General features: G+C 38.1%; 1 protein-coding gene across 4 annotated transcripts in view; it reads left to right on the forward strand.

Annotated features, from left to right (window-relative positions):
- TBC1D12 (TBC1 domain family member 12) overlaps nucleotides 1-20,198 on the forward strand; it is a 48,746-nt gene that overhangs the window by 13,985 nt on the left and 14,563 nt on the right. For 2 of the 4 annotated variants that reach the window (XM_030487853.1, XM_030487851.1), the window contains exons 2-4: nucleotides 5,080-5,203; nucleotides 13,039-13,095; nucleotides 19,747-19,862. In XM_030487853.1, the coding sequence (XP_030343713.1) occupies nucleotides 19,771-19,862 (92 nt within the window). In that variant the 5' untranslated portion in view covers nucleotides 5,080-5,203; nucleotides 13,039-13,095; nucleotides 19,747-19,770. The remainder of the gene's footprint in view (nucleotides 1-5,079; nucleotides 5,204-13,038; nucleotides 13,096-19,746; nucleotides 19,863-20,198) is intronic. The other 2 variants (XM_032919963.1, XM_030487852.1) reach the window with 1 other exon arrangement.

A 20,198-nucleotide genomic window follows, 5' to 3' on the forward strand; every position in this document is an offset into this window, starting at 1 on the left:
GTAAATTAAATCAGAAAATTGTTAAAACATTTTGCAATGCTTGAACAGTAAGGTGGGGTTTTGAAAAAGTAATTTTTGGTAATCTAATATAACTTACTGGTCACTTGTTGGAACTATCTTATTTGTAGATCAGTAAGTAAACATTTTGAGCAAGGTCAAGTTACCTTATAAGGGAAATAGAAAACAGTAGTCTAGCTTTCAGCATCAAGATTTAAACATAGTATTCATTTATTTGTCAGATAACCATGAATTCTGAATATTTTATTGGGGGGGGGGGGATAATTCTGTGATGCCAGGCTTCAAATTTTGCAAGGTTTGCTTTCCAGGGATGCCCACAGTTTTTTGGCTAATTATCTTTGAGGATGCTATGCCTTTTAAAAATCTGATTGAAACTTCATTACTAGACTCACTGGCTAAACAGTTAGGATGGCTTTCTAGGCTAGAAAGTGTTTTCTAGCCCAAAAAGTACTTTTAACAATGCAGAGTCAGCTATACACACCAGGACTGCATTTAAGTTTGCCATCTTGCAACTTAGCTGCGTTTCAGAGATTTCTAAACTGCTATTTTATTTTTCCTTTGTAGTTCTAGCATAATTCATGCTCCTGCTTCTCTACCAGGTGAAAATAGCTGTGCTGTCAAATGACTTTAGTCCTGTAGCATTCCAAGCTGGGGCTGGCACTTCACAATTGCTGCTGAATGCACAGGTTCAAGTGCTACAGGTTACATTTTGATAGAGGGAGTGGAGGCATGAGTCAGGATCTAGATCTTGTTTTAAAGCTAGAAGACTAAGGGCAGATATAGGCTTATGAACGCTGTTTCCAAGTGTTAAGAATGCTGGACTCAAATGGGAGTTTAAGGGAAAAATGGGAAGTAAATAAAGTTGATTGTTTCCAACAATGCAGTATTATATCTCGACAACATAAGAGCTCTGAATCACTGGAGGTGATTCTTCTGGCAGGCTTCTTTGGGGCTGAAAGTTAAGATTGTAAACCCAAGGATGTGCATTTGAAGTGGGAAGGAAAGCAACTTCAGGTTTTGTTTGTATGCACAAAGCAGCAAAATGCTTTTAGACTGTTCTTAGTGGTGCATAGTGGAGTTGTAGAAAGGGAAGGTTCATGTGTGTGATCTTTGAAAGAAAAAACTGTAGCAAAATGACATCTAGCTTGAAACTAGATCTGAGTTTGACATTTTTTGTCAAACACAAAGCTATCTCAAGACTACTTGGTCTTGTGGAGAGGCGAATCAGTTAGGCCTAGAAGCAGAGTGCTGGGGTTGTGTCTAGCCTGATGCCTTTCCTACCTGCTGATGTTCATGGGTACTGCTATTCGAAGCATTTCAGCTTTCTTTGAGTGGCTGTTTGTACAAATACGGCAGCCCAGTTTCTAGTCTGGTGTTGGATGATATTAAGATCAAGCTTGAAGTAAATGTCTCTCACATTTTTCCAGTGACTTCCTCTAAAACTTGGAAATCTGTCATCCTCTTGGGCTGGCATATAGCTAGCTCAAAAAGTGGAAACAAGTTTTGTGTTCAGATTTCTTTGGTGGAAACCAAACTCCCAAAGAAAACAAAAGAAATCCCACTAAAATATGAAGTTTCACCTGTCCCCTTCTGAGACTTATTTCTGACTGCATTTAGCCTTCACTAATCATTAAACAGCAACAAAAAAGTGATTTGAAAAGCAAAAGCAGAGTGGAAACAAGCAATTGCATTACTGGAATATCATGTGAATGCCACTTGTGGAAATGGTTAACATCTTTGAATTACTGTGCCATTGGTATGGTTAAACTCTTGCCTAGAGTACTGTGGGCACAGGCAGGAATAGTTGAAGCAATGTTGTTAAATAAAGAAGAAAACTGCCACCTGTAGCTGTTACTACAGCTGTAGTTGTATGATCAAAGCCCATAGGCTTTTGTATAATGCAATCCAAACCATGTTAGGTATAGATGTCTTGGTATGTGTCACTAGTGGCTTCTTGTTCTGTGGTGCTTCAGTTACATTTCAAGCTTTTCAGTGCACTTACTGAAACATTTTTGAGTGTCATTTGAGAGTGTTAGTATGTGTTCCAGTGTGGTTATATAAAACTAGCAGGAAAAAAACCCTTGCAGCTTTTCCACTGGGCTTTTGTAAACTTGAGCTTAATTCAGTGAACTAATTTAATACTGCTATCCCACAGGCCCTTTCAACAGAAAGCATTATTCAGTTCTAAAGTGTAGGCTTCTTTTTAAGGAATTCTGAAGTTTTCAAATAGCGTTTTGGTACAGAATCCCCAAATCCATTGACTTTTCAGTCCATCTCAATGGATGATTTTTCGTGGGATCAGTGAAACTCATGAATATTCTAAGCAGCAACAAATATATCAAATCTAGTACACTTCCTGTAATTCAGTGAATGCAACTTGTAAGCATTCACAGATGCTGTTCTTTAACAGGGCTTTTGTAAGGCTTTGCTGTTGTCAACAGCACATCAGATGTGATACTGTTAGCTGCCAAAACAATGTATTAGAAGTGCCCTTCCATCTTCAGCAAAGCTTATTTGTAAATCTCCCGTTAATTTTTCTTGAATTAGAATGCCTATGTGAGGTTTATTCTGGCATAATATAAAGTTTGACCAGCTTTTTGCCTTCACAAGAAACAGACTTCAGTGAATATCTGCTCAATGAAAGTAAAATTTTACATTTTCATTCATGCATTCATAAAAAGTGAAATAAGCCTTTGCTTAATTCAGTACACCAAAGAATATTAACACCTTCCTCCTCCCCCCATTCCCCGCCCCGTTTCATTGTGATGGGGACTATGTTCTATGTTCTGGAAAGGTGGTTTTTTTTATGTTCTATTTGTTTAAAAATAATTAAGAATAAAATCTTGTAAGAGCCGTGAGCATGCCTATATCTATTACACAGAAATCTTAATTTAAAACCTTCTGAGTATCTACATGTTTTTCTTCTTAAATCTGCCAGTTTCCTGGTTAATCATAAACCAGCTTTGACACAGTGACAGATTGCCATCAGTGTTAAGGGCATACATCTTTCAGCATCCACAAGTGCTAGAAGCAGTGGAGCTGAACTGCCAGGTAATCCTGGTGGTATTCCATAGTATGTGCAGAGACCAGATGGTTATTGCTATCCATGAAGTCAGGATGCATGAGCTATTTCACATTTCAAGAATGGAACTCCAGAATATATCTTCCTGCATATCTGCTCTTGGGAAAATAAATTATCCTTCAATTAAGTTCAAATGCAGCTGCTGCAATAGTTGCCGATTTAAGGGCAAGGCTGTAGTGTAGTTTTTTGTTTGAATGTACTTGTTTATTTCAGTGATGGTACACAGTTCTGGGATTTATTGAGGACGGTGCCTTTTAAAGACATTGGTACTATGGCTTTTTCATAAGCCTTCCTTCCAGGTCATGTGTCAGAAACCACTATTTTGGTGTTCTGTGTGCTTACTTTGTTTGAATCAGGGAAACTTACAATATCTTAGTTCATCCCTGTGAAAGCAGAGTTGTGGAATGCATGGATCACAATCTTGTATTAATTAAGCTATTGTTAATAGCAACAGCTTGATTCCACTAATGATAGGTAACTATTAATATAGTACAAGCAATTATTCCTAAACATCCTTACATGGTTACTGCTATAGCAGAGTCTTGGTGTTCTGAGTTTCTCTGTTCTCCTGGATTCCACAGGAATGCTAGTCTGGAGCTTACCAGTTCTTAGGAGATTTCCATGATTTATCAGCATCTACTACTTCTCTATGGCTTGCTGTTTTCTGGTGGCTAGATCTTCAACTGCGTACAAGTATCTGTAGAGTCCATTCACACAAACTTGCACAGAAGGGATTTTTGTGACAGGCATTTGCTTGTTTCCCAAACAACAAAAAACATTCTGGGAACTGAAAAGATAGTTTGTATTTGAAAGCTGTACAATGTCTTACAAACGCTAAACCCTGACAGCACTGGAATTTAAGAGCAACTGTGCACTTCTCAGATTGATTGTGGTTGTTGAAGAATGCTACTTTATCTGGGCAAAGCCAAGAGATGCTTTTCTTTGCACAAACATTACTGCATTAATTTTGAGAAGGAAATGTATTTTAAAATAAAGCAAATCCTTTAAGTGAAGAGTAAACCTGGAGATCTCTTTTTCAGAAGAAGAGTGTGAACATATGCGGTTCGCTAGTTGGCACTGCACAAAAATATCTTCAAATGAAAATACTCCATATTCTGTTTGCTCAGAGGTCAACTTGTAAGCATCTTGAGAAATAACCTTACAGACTCCTGAGATTTTAATCCCTCTGTGTTATTAAGTTTCTGGAAAGTAAATTTCAATATTTAGAATAAATGTGCTGCTTTCATTTTCAAAGCTCTCATACATAGCATGCTCTGTGGGAGCTTGTGATTGGAATCAAATAGTTCAGCTGTGTATCTAGACAAATGGTTGCTAACATGATCTTGTGATTGTTGGCTTTCTAAGAAGTAACGGAGCAATGCAGTCATCCCGCCTGTTTGAGTGTAAGTGCTTTAGGCACTGGCGAAGGTTATCTACTAAACTGAAGCTGTGTGCGTGTTCCCTGATTTTCTAGCCTATGCTATGAAAGTTGAAGGTGTGAAGAAAATGTGAAGGTTGCAGAAAATGTTAGCAGAAGCAATAGTTCACAATTTTATTATTATTTTTTTTTTTTAATCTATAACTCACACAGTGATTTCCAGCTGTTTTCATTTCAATCTCCAAATAGCTATGTAAGATACACTGCAGACAAAAGTCTGAGAGCTGTTGAATGCTGCTAACTTACATTTAGGAAAATATCCAGTATTACTAAAAGATCTCTGATACTGCATAAAGTACCTTACAATTCAGAGGTAAAACTGAGTATTAAGTATAAATATTAGCATCAAACCACCTTTAAAAAGCTGCTCCACTTCAAGTTGATTATTTTAAAGTATAAGAGACAGCTAAGGTAGCACACTACACATTTGCTGAGCAATAGATCTCTGCAGTGGTGAACTTGGTTTAAAGAAATATAAGTGGGTACAAATATAATTTGTTTATATGCTAATAACACAAAGAAAACCCTCCTCTCTTTTCAGAAACTTTTTCACTAAAAGGACAAAGGAACTCAAACCTGCTGCCCAAAGTGCTCCTGGTTGGAAGTTGTTTGGAAAAGTCCCACCCAGGGAAAACCTTCCAAAAGATTCCAAAATTATTCAGCAGGTGAGTAAGCATCACACAACTCTAGGTACTTGTAAAAATTAATGCATAGGTACTGCAGTTCTCTGCTGTTATCTCAGTGTTGTTACTGTACAACTGTAGAGCGCTCTGGGAAATCTTTGTCTAAAGAATAGTAGTTACTGAGGAGGAGTTTGAGTTTTATGATTTTGTAGTACATTCTTCAGTACATCTCTCCTTATAAAAAGGTGATGATGTTCAAATAGTGTTTAAGCTGTTCTGGTCAAAAAATCAGAACTTCTATTAATTTCCCATAAAAACTGCCTTATTTAACATGGTATGCCTTTTTTTTTTTTTTTTTTTTTTTTTTTAATGGTAAAGTGATTGTGAAATACTATTTTTTAAGCTAACTCATCTTTGCATAGTCCTTCTTGCCTGGAAGATTTACTATCTGGGTAACTTGTGATAAATTGCTTAGAATTCTGAAACATGTAATCTTGTTTCATTTAGACTTTAAATCTCACTCAAGATATTTTTGTTTCAAAATAGTAATATAAGTTGAACTTGTTTTGGAGTTACTGGGGTACTTCAGAAAGGTAATTCTGATTTCCTTCTTCTTATACAAAGTTGAACTTAATATATGCATTCCTGGGGAGTCTGGCTTTAATTTGGTAAAATAATAATAAAATTTTATAGTTTTTAAGATGAGCAATTGGTAATGTATCATTAACTTAATGTTAACATGCAATACTTAAGTTGAAAGATTTGTTGACATAAGAGATGTGAATATCCCTTGTGTTGGTTAAAACAGTAACTTGAATCTCTTGTGAGCTGCTTTCTCTGTCTCCTTTCTTACATTCTCTGTAAGCTGATGTGTTTGGCAAGTGCAAATGGCTGTGAAAAATGAAGCAGTGTTCAGCCATCTTCTAAAAAGAGCTTCTTGGTGAAGAGGGCCTTTTGGGAGCAACTAAAGTGAAAAAAGAGAGGTTCTTTTTGAAGGACTTCAACGTAATGGGACTTGTCACACAATAAAATGTAGGAAATTATGAGATTACAGAAAGTGCAATCTTGGGGGTTGGACTAGATGACCTTTAAAGGTCCCTTCCAACCTAAACTGTTCTATGGTTTACTGTGAAGTAAACGGAGTGCTTTTTCAACATTTTCAAATACAATTTTGCTTATTTAAATGGTTTCCCTTTTTGGGTGGGAGCAAGTCGTCTTAGTTTACTTGCAGATGAATGCTGTTGGCCTTGTGCTATGAAAATACTGTGGTAAAAATCCAGATGTCTCTTTCATCCCGAGAAATGGAGAGTATGCACAATGCTACCAGTCATCTGCTTCCCGTTTTCTAGTAATGAAGATGTTTGTTCTGGAGACCAAGTCCTAATCTGCAGAAATAGTCTTATTTTCTTATCCTGTTGTCCCTCTGTGTTTTTCTTTTAAACTGTAGCGTTAACCATTTTTTTTTTTTAACTTCTCCAAAGTGGCCAAAAAGCAAATACGCTAAAGCAATGTATTGTGTTTAAACATGATTGATTTGATCCTAGCCACTAGTCATGTGTTATAATGGTTGCCAGATTAGAGTCAGTATTGGATTTACATAATCTTGAGTAATGTGTCAGCAGTAGCTAATATTTTGAGCTTTTCATTTAGCTGAAGTATGCATGGTCTTTAGATAAAGCATCATGTGGTAAGATACAGTTACTAGATGGGATCCAGATAACACAGAGTTAGATCTACAATACCTGAGAAAATTTGATTCTTAAATTGAGAAGTGACGGTAACGTCTCCATATCTAACATATGTCAAATGTCTTGCATGTGTGTTTAAAATTTACATTGTAGCTCCTTGTGCATATGCCTTTGAAGAAAATCTAATGGTTTTTAAGAATGTTCAAACTTGCTAAGCAGGCAGTGGGTTAGAATGAATATAGGCACATTTGGTTATTGAAGATCAGTGGAAAATAGTGTCTTCACTTTTTGAATGGCTGACTGAAGTCCCTAGTCTAAATTCCTCGCTCTGCAGGAGAGTAAATGAAAAGAATATAGGCAAGAATGCAGTTATGAGGCCTTTAATCATATTTCTGTCAACTTCTTAAAGTAATTCTGTGAACCTAGTAAAATACTTAATATCCTACATGGAATGTCTCTAAAATTTCCACTTCGACTTTCTAAATTGAAGTCAAAGGATCAGGTGTGATCTGAAACATAAGCCCTGCATTTCCCCCCAACTTTTTTAGGCATGTATGGTCAGAACAATGGCTACTCACTGTTTACCAGCTTTTGTAAAATGAGCTTCTAGGTGTAAGACGATGCAAGTAGAATAGGCTTAAGCTGTAGGCAAGCTGCTTGTGAGGAAGTTCGTGGTACATTATTATTAGCAACAAATCTTACTGTTCCTGAACAGCTGTGGCATTCTCCATGGTTGAACACAGTTCTGTGACTTTACTGATGCCAATAGCCAGCCTTGGGAGGGTGCAAATAAACACTTGACTAAGGAAACTCAGTAATGAGTCAGCATCTTTCAGATGAAGGATGAGATCTTAAGAAGCCCTTTTCAAGGAAAAATTAACTCCTGACAGGAAAAACTTCATAATAAATAGGAGTAGGAAGTCTTCTGGGTAAGGGTAATGCTTATATCAAAGGTCTATGGCAATATTTACTAATAGGACTTAACTATTAGTAAAACAAGAAAAAAATTGCATCATAGTAGATTTATAGTCAAAAGGCTGATAGAGCTCACATGCCCTGTTACCTCCTGGCCAGTGGAAGCTTCCTTTGTTATCTTTGTTTTGGTAAGGATGATGTAGTAAATTGATAATTACATTTAAATGAATGCTTGTGGCTCCTAATCACTCAACTGGAAATTGCTATATATGTCTCTGCAGAGAAGTCAGGTGGTGATTCTAATATCTTGAGTAACTTCCAAGAAAATCTGGAAACTGAATTTGGGATACTGTTTCAGGGATTTTTCAGACAACAGTGCTAGCCAGCTCTGCCTTCAGAGACTGTCTAATGAATATTACTGTAAATAATTCCTTTACAAGTTTCTTAGCATATGTGGAAGATGATAAATGTTTTTGTCAAAAAGCAACCTGCAGAGCTTGCCTGTCTGGGGAGATGGCAGTGGCCCTTGCAGCTGTGCTGCCATCAGCATGCTTTGGGTGAGATGTTCTAGCGCAAACTAGGTCAGAGGTTGAAAGTTCTTGGCAGCTGCATCTCCCCGCTCGCAGCTGCTGGCACGCTCAGCTCTCCTTGGATTTAGAGCTGCCCAAGCAGGATGTGATTGAGGCCAACTCTTCTGCTGGACACCTCCCTCCTCTGGGCTTCCTTCCTTCACTGTTTTTCAAAAAGGGAAAATAGCAACTCCTTAGGACTGCAAATGTCAATTTCAGTTGATGGTTTTAGGAAGTGTGCCTTTTTTCATGAACTGCAGCTAATAAAACTGACTATTATAAGAAGTATGTGGTCATTAATGATCATCCTGGTAAATTCTTTTCAGCCTGTACAGAAATCTGCTTTAAATTAGACTGGTGAAACATTTTAATACAGGAGCATTTAAAGCAGAAACTGACTTGTGGGCTGATGTGTAACATTTTGGTGTATGTTGACTGAAGTCCAAGTTCTTTTTAAAAATGCAAGCTCAATTTCATTTTTTATGCGTATAGTTAAAGAGCTTTTAATCTATAATTAAAATGATTCTAAAAATTAACTCATTAAGATTAGCTTTTGATTTTATTAAAGCAGTCTTGAATACTTTTTATTAATTTGTGTAAAGCAGTACAGTGATTTTTTCCTAATATGCCTGAATTAAATGAAAAATATGGAAATGCACATGACAAGATGAACTAAAACATACACCAAATTCACCTTATCTGCTATTTTAGCAAAGTAATGTCAATGGCAGAATTAAATGGGGGGGAGCTTATTTTCTGTTTAAATCTGACACACCATGAAAAGCTTGCAGTGATTTACAAATGATTCCTTATTCAGAAGTTGAAGTGTCTTCAAAAGTTGTCACCTTGCATACAAAATCTAAGGTATTAATTTTAGACTGTCTGTTAAATACTAACACTGATTTTGATGACTGGGTCACTGTTCTGTAACCTCTGAAAATATTTTCGAGTGTCTCTGAATATTTGGAGAAAAACCCCTCAAAAGTACTTGAGGGCTAAAAAACTTCGTGATTTCACTTGCACATTTTTCCAATGTCGTTATCTCCAATTTGAAATCTAATGGAGAAATTGCATTCACTGAATCAGCAGAACTCCCATGGTCTCCCAGGGACAATTTATTGGAGTTTTCTCTTCAGAGGAACAGATGTATTTTTTAATTGGTTTTCATGCGACTCAGACCTCCTAACTTGCAATATTAACTCTTCCCTGCAGTTTTTGTTGTTCTGGTTTAACAGCGCATGAAGCTCTTGATGCTTAAAAGTGTATGCAGCATGTTTGTCAACAAATCTAAAAACTGAATATCTGCAAGAAGTAGGTAAATATAGTGCCAGATGCTTTTTCGTAGGAGCGGTTCTTAAGTAGGTTTTTTTGTCTAGATAGATTGGCTCATCTTGCACTGCTGCCAGAGAAAAGAGAAAGGCAAGACTTCTGCCTGTTTAGCAGATACAGAGTAGAAATGGTGACATTGGTTAACAATGGTTGGTAACAAACTGCCTTGAAACCAGGGCAGTAAGTGCAGGTACTAGGGACAACGTGGGCCCTCTCCGGAAGCTATCAGGAGAACTGGCTACCATGGATTTGGAGAAGGCTGAGGTTCTTAATGACTTCTTTGCCTCAGTCTTCACCAGCAAATGCTCTGACCACACCACAAAGTCTTGGAAAGCAAATGCAGGGACTGTGAAAATGAAGACCTTAGGCCCACTGTAGGAGAGGATCAGGTTCGAGACCATCTTAAGAACCTGAACGTGCACAAGTTCATTGGACCTGATGAAATCCATCCGCGGGTCCTGAAGGAGCTGGCGAATGAAGTTGCTAAACCGCTGTCCATCATGTTTGAAAAATCCTGGCAGTCAAGTGAAGTTCCTGGTGACTGGAGGAAGGGTAATATAACCCCCATTTTCAAGAAGGGGAAGGTGGAAGACCCAGGAAACTACAGACCAGTCAGTCTCACCTCTGTGCCTGGCAAAATCTTGGAACAGTTTCTCCTGGAAAACATGCTAAGGCACATGAAAAACAACGAGGTGGTTGGTGACAGCCAACATGGCTTCACTAAGGGGAAATCCTGCCTGACCAATTTGGTGGCCTTCTATGATGGAGCCACGGAAGTGATGGACAGCGGCAGAGCAGTTGACGTCATCTACCTGGACTTGTGCAAAGCGTTCGACACTGTCCCGCATGACATCCTTGTCTCTAAATTGGAGAGACATCAATTTGATAGATGGACCACTCGGTGGATAAAGAACTGGCTCGATGGCCGCACGCAAAGAGTTGTGGCAAATGGCTCGATGTCCAGTTGGAAACCTGTAACGAGTGGTGTCCCTCAGGGATTGGTGTTGGGACCGGTCCTGTTCAACATCTTTGTCGGTGACATGGACAGTGGGATTGAGTGCACCCTCAGCAAGTTTGCCGACGACACCAAGCTCTGTGGTTCAGTTGATACACTGGAGGGAAGGGATGCCATCCAGAGGGACCTTGACACGCTTGTGAGGTGGGCCGATGCCAACCTTATGAAGTTTAACCAAGCCAAGTGTAAGGTCCTACACCTGGGTCGGGGCAATCCCAGGCACTGCTACAGGCTGGGCAGAGAAGAGATTCAGAGCAGCCCTGCAGAGAAGGACTTGGGGGTGTTGGTTGACGAGAAGCTTAACATGAGCCGGCAGTGTGCGCTTGCAGCCCAGAAAGCCAACCGTATCCTGGGCTGCATCAAAAGAAGCGTGACCAGCAGGTCGAAGGAGGTGATCCTGCCCCTCTACTCTGCTCTTGTGAGACCTCACTTGGAGTACTGCGTACAGTTCTGGTGTCCTCAACATAAAAAGGACATGGAGCTGTTGGAGCGAGTCCAGGGGAGGGCCACGAGGATGATAAGAGGGCTGGAGCACCTCCCGTATGAAGACAGGCTGAGAGAGTTGGGGCTGTTCAGCCTGGAGAATAGAAGGTTGTGTGGAGACCTCATAGCAGCCTTCCAGTATCTGAAGGGGGTCTATAAGGATGCTGGGGAGGGACTCTTCCTTAGGGACTGTAGTGGTAGGACAAGGGGTAATGGGTTCAAACTTAAACAGGGGAAGTTTAGATTAGATATAAGGAGGAAGTTCTTTACAGTGAGGGTGGTGAAGCACTGGAATGGGTTGCCCAGGGAGGTTGTGGATGCTCCATCCCTGGCGGTGTTCAAGGCCAGGTTGGACAGAGCCTTGGACCACGTGGTTTAGTGCAAGGTGTCCCTGCCCATGGCAGGGGGGTTGGAACTAGATGATCTTAAGGTCCTTTCCAACCCTTTCTATTCTATGATTCTATTTGGTCTTGCAAGGAACAGTGTGACACCTGAATAACAATCTGTCTACTAGCAGCAGTGAGAAGCCTGTGATGGTTTTCCTTTGCAGACAGTATAGCAGTCAGATTCTCAGGGAGTGTCCCTCATCTCTCCAGAGTCACACATGTAGTCAGTAAAATGCTATGTTAGAGATAAAACAAAGACATTCCCAGGTGTTTTAGGTTTTTGCAGGATTATCTTGTCAGTAAAATGGTGATGAAGTTGGTTGGACCTCAGTGAGACAAATGCCTCCTTTTGTTTGCGTAAAGGATAGAAAATACACTTCAGCTCCCAGTAACAGGGCTTACCCAGCTTGGTAAGCTGGTAAACTTTACCAAAAGAAAATTTGTCAAGGAGAACTTTTCATGATGGCAGTGCTATGCTGGTGGCACAAATGCATCTTCAGGGGAGTACTCTATGGCGAGCATGGCATTAATGTTTTGAAAATACAGCAGAGGCGTTGACTGCTGATGTGAATTCTGCTTGCTGTTTTTTTAAAAAAAGTCTTTGAAGTCAAGTACGAAGAGTATTGAAGTGAACTTTCACTTCGTAAAGCTTGAAAAAGAAAGCATAAGCATTGTACGCATTTTCATTTCTGTCCTTGTAAGTTCCTGGGTTTTGGGGAAACAAAGATAGAAACAATCTTGAGGTAATAAAAATGATAGAATGTCTTTGATTTGATGGGACAATAATTTTTTTTTCTTGGTCTTCTGTATCATCTTTTTGCTGGGATTCCTCTCTGTTGGGCCTTTGAATTTCATTAGCAAAGGATGGCATAGATAAAAATAATTGTTTTTTCTTAACTGAGCTTTTGAGGTTAAGCAGACTTATGCTGGTGAGCTTGAGGTGTTGTGAGCTAACTAGCTTACAGGTAAAGATCTAGTTGCGTGAGATGCAACCTAAGATGAGCTGAATGAAAGCAAGGTTTTCAAGATTTGTTTTTGGAACAGTTTCTGGTTTTTGTCAGCCTATAGACAATATTTTGTTCTTTTTAACAGCTATCTTTCAAAGCTAGTGTTTAAATAAGTGTAACTTTTATGGGTGATTTGGGCTAGTGAGCAATAGTGTATCAGGGAATGCCTTTTGTTATGCACCTGAGAAGTGCCACAGAAAAAGATCTCCCTTCAGGCAAAGATGCTGATTGTAGAAAATATAAAATTTCAATTAAAATAGAAAAAATAGTCCAACAGATGTCTATACAGATTTTGCACAAGTGGGAAGTCTTTGTATGTGTTTTCATATATTTTGAGGACTGAAGAACAATGAACAGACACATCTATGTTTCTTCCAACATAGAACATAAATATGTGTGAATTTAAATTTTGGCTTGCATGTTGCTATATTGTAATGGTCTTTTTCATTTATTCACTAAGGCTTTGCTTCTGTTTTTCTCATTAGGATGACAGTTCTGGCAGTCTTGCGTCAATATCTGCTCTCAGTCTATTAAACACAGGGGTATGAAATTTAAAATATATATATTTTTAGTTGTATGCGATGCCATGCATGGGACTGTGTAGCACTCATTAAAATAGAACAAACATCACATTTTCACAGTAGCATGAATATTTTATGGAACTAACCATCAACTCATTAGATACCATTAGTAAAATAAGCAAACAAACTTCACACATGAATCTCACTAACAGCTAAAAGTGTTAAGAGTATTATTGTTTATATTGCATGTTCTTGAATAGCAGGAAATAGGTAATGCTAGAGCTTGACAGTAATTTACTTGTTTGCTGTGCCTCCTTGCTTAATGGTAAAAGTTGTTAAAAGGCCTAATTTGTAATACTTTTGAACAGCTTGTATTAGCTTTGAAAACTGATATCCTACAATCTCTTTTTTTCCTTGTCACCAAGTCACAAAAGCTATTAACAGTAGCACATCAGAACTCCAGATGCTTTTAGTCACTATTTCCAATATGAAATTGAAAACCTAGAAAAGTGTAGCTTTTGAAACATTTGTTACGTTATGTCTTTGGTTTGCTGTGACTGGTATCCTTCTGAAATTAGTCCAGTGCACGTCTGTTACTTTGAAAACTTTTAATGTAATCCCACACTCTATGTTAAACAGGAATGGTACAAGTTGGCTTTTTAGTTCTGTGGATCTGTTAACTCTGGCTTTGTGAAATAGAGCAGTAACGTAACTGCTAGTTGATATGTGATGCCTGTGGTTCATGTTACATGGTCTAGCCACTCTCAGCTTTTCTTTATAGGCCTCAAAGCCTGTGGCTTTATGCTCCTTGTAAAGAACAAAAGATGAAACTTGATGCAATTTGTTAAATATCCAATTGAGGAAAAAATAAAGTAAACAAAGATGGACGGCATTACTTTGGAAGGTTGACCTAGAAAAACTCTTTGGTGTCTGGCTGTTCTCTTGCACTGTGTGAAAATTAGTATTTTTCCCTCCTTCAGTATAGGTTCTTCCAATGTCAGCTGCAGGTTATAAAAGAATGTACTGTTCTGTCTGTCCTGATAGTAAGTGGCACTTAGTTCTGGGATAATGTCTAGTTTATGACTCTCAGAGTTTTTCAGTGACATCTACTCTTGCTATGAGTACTTCTTTATTTATAATTACCTTGTAGCCAGTGCCAGCTCAGCAATTTTGACATTTAACCTGGGACACGCACAGTGGCATAAGAGGGAATCCTTATACATTCAGCAGAAAATCTTCTTACATAAATTTTGTATTAGTTTTATTAAGGTGATATAGATGGGTGCCCTCCTAAGTGGTTGTATTAATTCTTCCATTTGTGGATGATCAACCCTGCTTGAAATGAAAGGAAATAATCTTTCTGATGATATTTCTACTTAATTGTACAACATTGTGGAAGTAATCATATAGATGTTTTTAGAGGCCTACCTGCCCCACAGTTGAACATGTGTGTGAAGGGGAGAGAGGTTTGAAACCACTTGCAGAATATATGGCAATCCCCATTGTTTCCTCAAAAGAAGTAATGACTGAATAAATCCTGTTTCAGTACCAGGCTTGGAGTTTTGGGGGAGTAAACCACGTCAAAAGAAACTGTCATACACAGGCTGCATGTTTTGTTTAATTGGAGTAACAGTATGCCTTGACATCTACTTTACCTTAGAGGCAATCCTTAAGGTAGACAATATGAATTAACTTTCACTATCACTTTCTCCTCCAGCATACCTAAAACATAATTGGATATGTGGTGTTTAATCTGTATAACTGCTACTTTCAGGACTGTGAGGACTTTCACAATGCTTGTAATCCAAGGATTTTATCACTCGTTTCCAGGAGTTCAGCTTTTGTTGTTGGATCCTCAAAACTTAGCCGAGCAAGATGCATGTTAAATTTCATGGTCAATATTTATTCCTTTAAAGCTCTATAGTTCAGACATTGTAGATGCAAGTTTGTCTTCTAAAACTGAATCATTATGTGCACACTTAGTTACGAGCATACCCTACTTAAGGTCATCTAATGCTTTTGGAATGCTGCAATGCAGCTGGTTTTCCTTTCTGTAAGGTAGTTCGCTAAGATGCTGGAAGAAGCAGCTATGGGCAATTACGTGTATGTTCCACAGTGCAATCCAGTACTGTTTAGAGATACCTAAAATAGCTCTCAGTGGTCTAGCAGTCCTATATGGTGTTTCTGAGGAAGGATGAAAAGAAACTTCAGTTTTGTATGGTTTCCATATAAACACCAAAAAGGAGTAGGCAATAAAGACCTCTGCAGACTTATGATTTTTCTTTTGTTTAAAACACCAGGGGATTTTTATTTATTTATTTATTTTATTTTTTAATTAAAGACAACACTGTTTGGTGTATCTTTATCTTCTCAAGCACAAAGGCAGGTTATAAGCAAAAGACTTTTTCCCAGCCTCATTTGCCTGTTACCTGTCTGGGTTAATAGGCTTATCTGTATTTCTGTAGGAATAAATACTGGAAATACAAGTCCCTCCACATATTGAAGTGCTCTTAAATATATTGTCACAGCGTTTTTCAGGAAAAACATGCTTTTAGCCTGTTAACAGGTTAATTATTGGCAGTAGATGAGAGGATGCAGTTCCAGCCTTAATAAGGAGATAACTATTCTTACTTTCTGTTAAAGCTGAGATTTGTTTTTCTTTGGGATTGTGAAACGTTCTGCAACTTTCAGTAAGTACTAGATATGCTGCAATATTTTAACACCATTCCCTAAGCTACAGAAACCATACATGTGACACTTCCACAATCATTTTTTTTACATAGTCTTGAATCTTAGCAGTCAGTTGTTCTATCCTCTGGCATATGCCATGCATGTTAAGCATTTGACAAGACATTTGACTTTAAGTTGTATTTCACCTTGTTATGGAAAAGTATTAGCTCACATCTTTTGAAGTTAAATTCTATATCAGCTTAAGCTTTTTATCCCATGCCAAGAATTTTAGATTCTGCATCAGATGTATGTTTGGCTTACTGATGATCAGATGATTCAGGCTTACTGAATTCTTTACATCTAGTCATACGAAATATTCCAGGAAAAAGAAAAAAGATACTTTAATTGCATAAACCAGTGAGTTCCATGCATGTCTGATGGTTCTGGGATCTAACCTTCAAATAAGTTTCCTAGAGCGCAGGCTCCTTGAGGAAGAAGCATCTTCCATTAGACAGTTCTGATACTTTGGAATGCATTTCATCTTGGAGAATGTTATGACAGTTTGAGCCTGAAGCTATTTTGGTCTCTGCCTAGACTCTTTCTAGTAACAGCTTTCCCTCTCTGCTCATGTGTTCTTTTCTTGCAAAACCCAGCTGTTCATAAAGTTTACTTACTTTCAGAAACAGAGTTGGGTGATGAGTTCTGCTTATGTGGAAATCCCTCTGAAGACATTTTCTTTCTACTCCTCCCCACATCCCCAACCTCTTTCTCTGTCGCTTTGGAAATAGTAGATCAGTTCTTAGCACGTACGATAGCCAGAAGCACTAGCACCATTCAAATGTGTTGCTTGTAATAAGAAGGTGAGAGTGCCTTCATTCTAATATCTATCTTGCAGTGCTTTTATTATTTAACTAGCATACGAATCAGGTGTGTAGGAATGTTAAAAAGGTTGGTACCATTTGAGCTTCCTCATCTTTGACCATTAAATGAATTTGATTTTTGTGTCTCCTGTTACAAAGTACTAGAAAATATGAAAGTAAATCGGAACTTCTACCTAAGGATATGAGGGATGGCATTGCTACTCTACTGAAGCCTGGATGTTGACTTCTGGGTGCTATCACAGGATACGTTCCTAAGTTAAGAATGTGCTGGGGTATCCTGAGGTATAAAGCATGGCACGAGTGCCTAAAATGTCTCTGGTTTTAAGTGGAATGAAATTTTAGCCTTAAGAACATATATATTCATTACAACAGAACTCTACCAATCCCGTATGTCCAGTTTTTTGAGATATTTGTTTGAATGTGCCAAATCATGTTGGATGCATATTATTTTCCAATCAAAAGTTGTCTTGAAATTACCCTTCAGGAGAAAAATATGTTCTAGGAAATTTGCATAACCACTGTTCTTGACCAGAGATATAGAAATACTTAGAACAAAGTTGTATTTAAGAACAGTTGGCTAGTAACTTTTAAATCATTGTGTTTACAAAGAATTAGGTTTTTAATGGGAATGTACGTGTAAATAAAACATAGCAAACAGTTGTTTGCTCTTTTCAAGGTGCATATTTGGACTGTGCTTGAGGGCAGAAAAGCAGCAGAGTTTCTCCTCTAATTGAAGTTGTGGGCTGGTTGCTATAGATTTGTGCTTGGCTTTCCAAAGGCATTTTATTAGGGCACTAATGAATGAGTTATTTGGTACACTGCCGTGGGGCAGAGTATGATACAGTAGTTAAAGGGTGATTAGCTTGAAGGATAGCTGAAGACTTTGGGGTAGGGGGCGGAAACCACTTCAGAAGGTACTGAGAATGTTCTAAACCCATTCTTTGGCTTGTTTTGTGGAGGTGCAGTCCCTTTTTCTCATCAGTTAAACTACTGTTCTCACTCCCACACACTAGAAAAAAGAAAGGGGCAAGAAGTCCAAATAACTCCTCAGGGTCTGAAAGATATTAGTGGCATATAGTGCATATGGCCTTACTGCTGTGAACACACCTGGTCTCCTCTGATCTCTGAAGCTCACAGGTTGGGCTTGGTTAGCGCATGGATGGTAAACCACTTGGGAGTACCAGCTGCTGTAACCTCTGCTTAGCAAGAGTGGAGTCTCCATCCTTGGTTATACTAAAAAACTGGCTGATCAAGGCCCTATGCAATTTGCTGTAGTTGACCTTGCTTTGAGCAGGGAGCCTGGACTAGATGATCTCCAGAAGTCACTTCCAACCTCAGAGATTCTGCAATGAACATCTTGAGATGTGATTAACATGACACCAGTGAGGTTATACTTTTCAGATCATTCAATGTGTTATGCCCAATGTGGAAGAACAGAAATTTTGTTAGAGATCATTAAAATGGGTAGAGTAAGGAGGCTGTTAAGCGGAAAGCTTTAAGCCACCTTAGTGTTGAGCAAACACTTTGTACCTTTTCTGGAAATCTGAGGCTGCATTGTCACATTTGTGAGATGTTCTTCCCATTTAACTTTATGGACTTCGACTGTGTACTGAACTTTTAAACTATATAAGAGCTTTGAAGTTGTCAGCTCTGTTTCTATAATGCTGTCAACAAACACTGAATGTGCAAAGCCCTCTGTTTCTCAGTGGAAGAACTAATGTGTACAAGAAGCTGTTTATTAGGTGTGAGATTTATTTAGAAGCCATTTCTAGAGAGGACTTATGTTTGATTAGAAAGATACATGACCTAGTTAGTAACTGATCAATTTTTTTTTTTTTTTAAATACTTTTTAGTGACTTAAACATCAGATATTTTGGTTAATCTGAGGCTGAATTTACTTGCACAATTATTAAAGCAACAGATGTAGAAGAACAAATTGTCTTTAGGTAAAAAACCCCACTTGTGCCAAGTTAGAGCTCACTTGGCTGTGCTTAAGAATACAGCTGTGTGATCTGTGAAAGTACATTGGTAAAGTACCTTAATTTTGTTGTCTTAAAAATAAGATTTTTCAGCTCTTAGTAAGAAACTCGTATTTAGCCTTCATGCCTAAGGAAAGTGTGAACCCATGAGCTAGCTTGGTTTAGGCATAAATTGAAAGTCTTTTCACAGATAAACTTTTAAGATTTGCTGGATCATAACAATGACCTTCCTAGTAACTTGGCAGTATATTTTTATTTACAAATGCTAAAAGAAAGGGAACATGAGATCTGACATTTTCATCTGGCTCTGTCTAGCTCCTTTCCTAAAGACTGTCTCATATTTCTGTTTTGTTGAGTTGCATTTGTGGAAAAAGGAATGGGATTACTTTATCTTTAGAATGTGTATTAAAGGCTGTTAAATATTTCTTTCTAAGTAGATTTCATGTGTTAACGTCTGAGAAAGAAATCATGTGAAACAGACTTGTAATGATAAACATTGTTATATTTTCACTGGGTATAGTGTAGGTAGTTTTAGATAGTGTGGGTTTGATGGTCTTCCTAAAGGCTTCAGAAACATGAGGGTTACCAGACCTTAAGGGTGGCTAGAATCACAAAGAAAGAAATGGGAAGAGACACACATTCTTGGTTTAGTGGCTTGTAGTGGAGGTTTGGGTATTTTGTTGGGGGTTTTTGTGCTTTGGTTTGGTGTGGGTTGTTTGTTTTGGTTTTGGGTGTTTCGATGTGTTGTGATTTTTTTTTTTTTTTTTTTTTTTTTTTCCCCTTTTTTTTTTGTTGTCAGCTTCATGTGTTACTTCAATATACTTGTGCATTAGCTAGTTTGGGAAGATTATGCAGATTTCATAACTAACCGATCCTTGGATGCTTAGTAGTCATATTGAACTAGAATAGATCAAAGATTAAGTCGGTATAAGAAAGTGCTTTCTCATTCATCTTAGCAGTCCTGCAAAGCTACACTATTTTGCTATAAAGAGTTTCAACTTGTAATGTTAGCTCCTTGTGTCTTAAATTATTTAATATTATATATTTTAACATTAATAAATAAGTGTTAAGTAATGTTATGCTTACTAATTAGAAGTGTGGCTGAAAGTTGAAATGTAATTTTTATCAATAATATTGTTTAGGAATATGAAGCACGGACAGGAAGAATGTATAAACCTCCACCCACATCAGCAAGACGTAAAAATATTGAATTTGAGCCACTTTCAACTACTGCTTTGATTCTGGAGGATCGACCAGCGTAAGTATGATCCTGCTGTGGAACTGATGATGACTGAATTCGTTAGATATACTTCTGATGAGCTAAACTTCACAAGTCTTACATGAAAGTATCACTGGATTATTCCATCTCGGATAATAGCATAATAAATACCTTCAGAAGAACCTTTAAGTACATTATAGCCTACATGAGGAATTCTTTCTCGCCGTGGCTTAAGAAAAGAGCCTGGGGCCACCAGTCTGTTGCCTACTGTGTATCACGGCTGCCTGTGACAGTGTAGTGGGCATCCTTAATCAGGAAAATTCCTGAAGAGTCTTTATGGATTTCTTCACTGCCATCTCAGAGTGCACTCCCTTC

Source organism: Strigops habroptila, chromosome 5 (assembly GCF_004027225.2).
Source record: "Strigops habroptila isolate Jane chromosome 5, bStrHab1.2.pri, whole genome shotgun sequence".
In the NCBI taxonomy this organism is placed as follows: Eukaryota; Metazoa; Chordata; class Aves; order Psittaciformes; family Psittacidae; genus Strigops; species Strigops habroptila.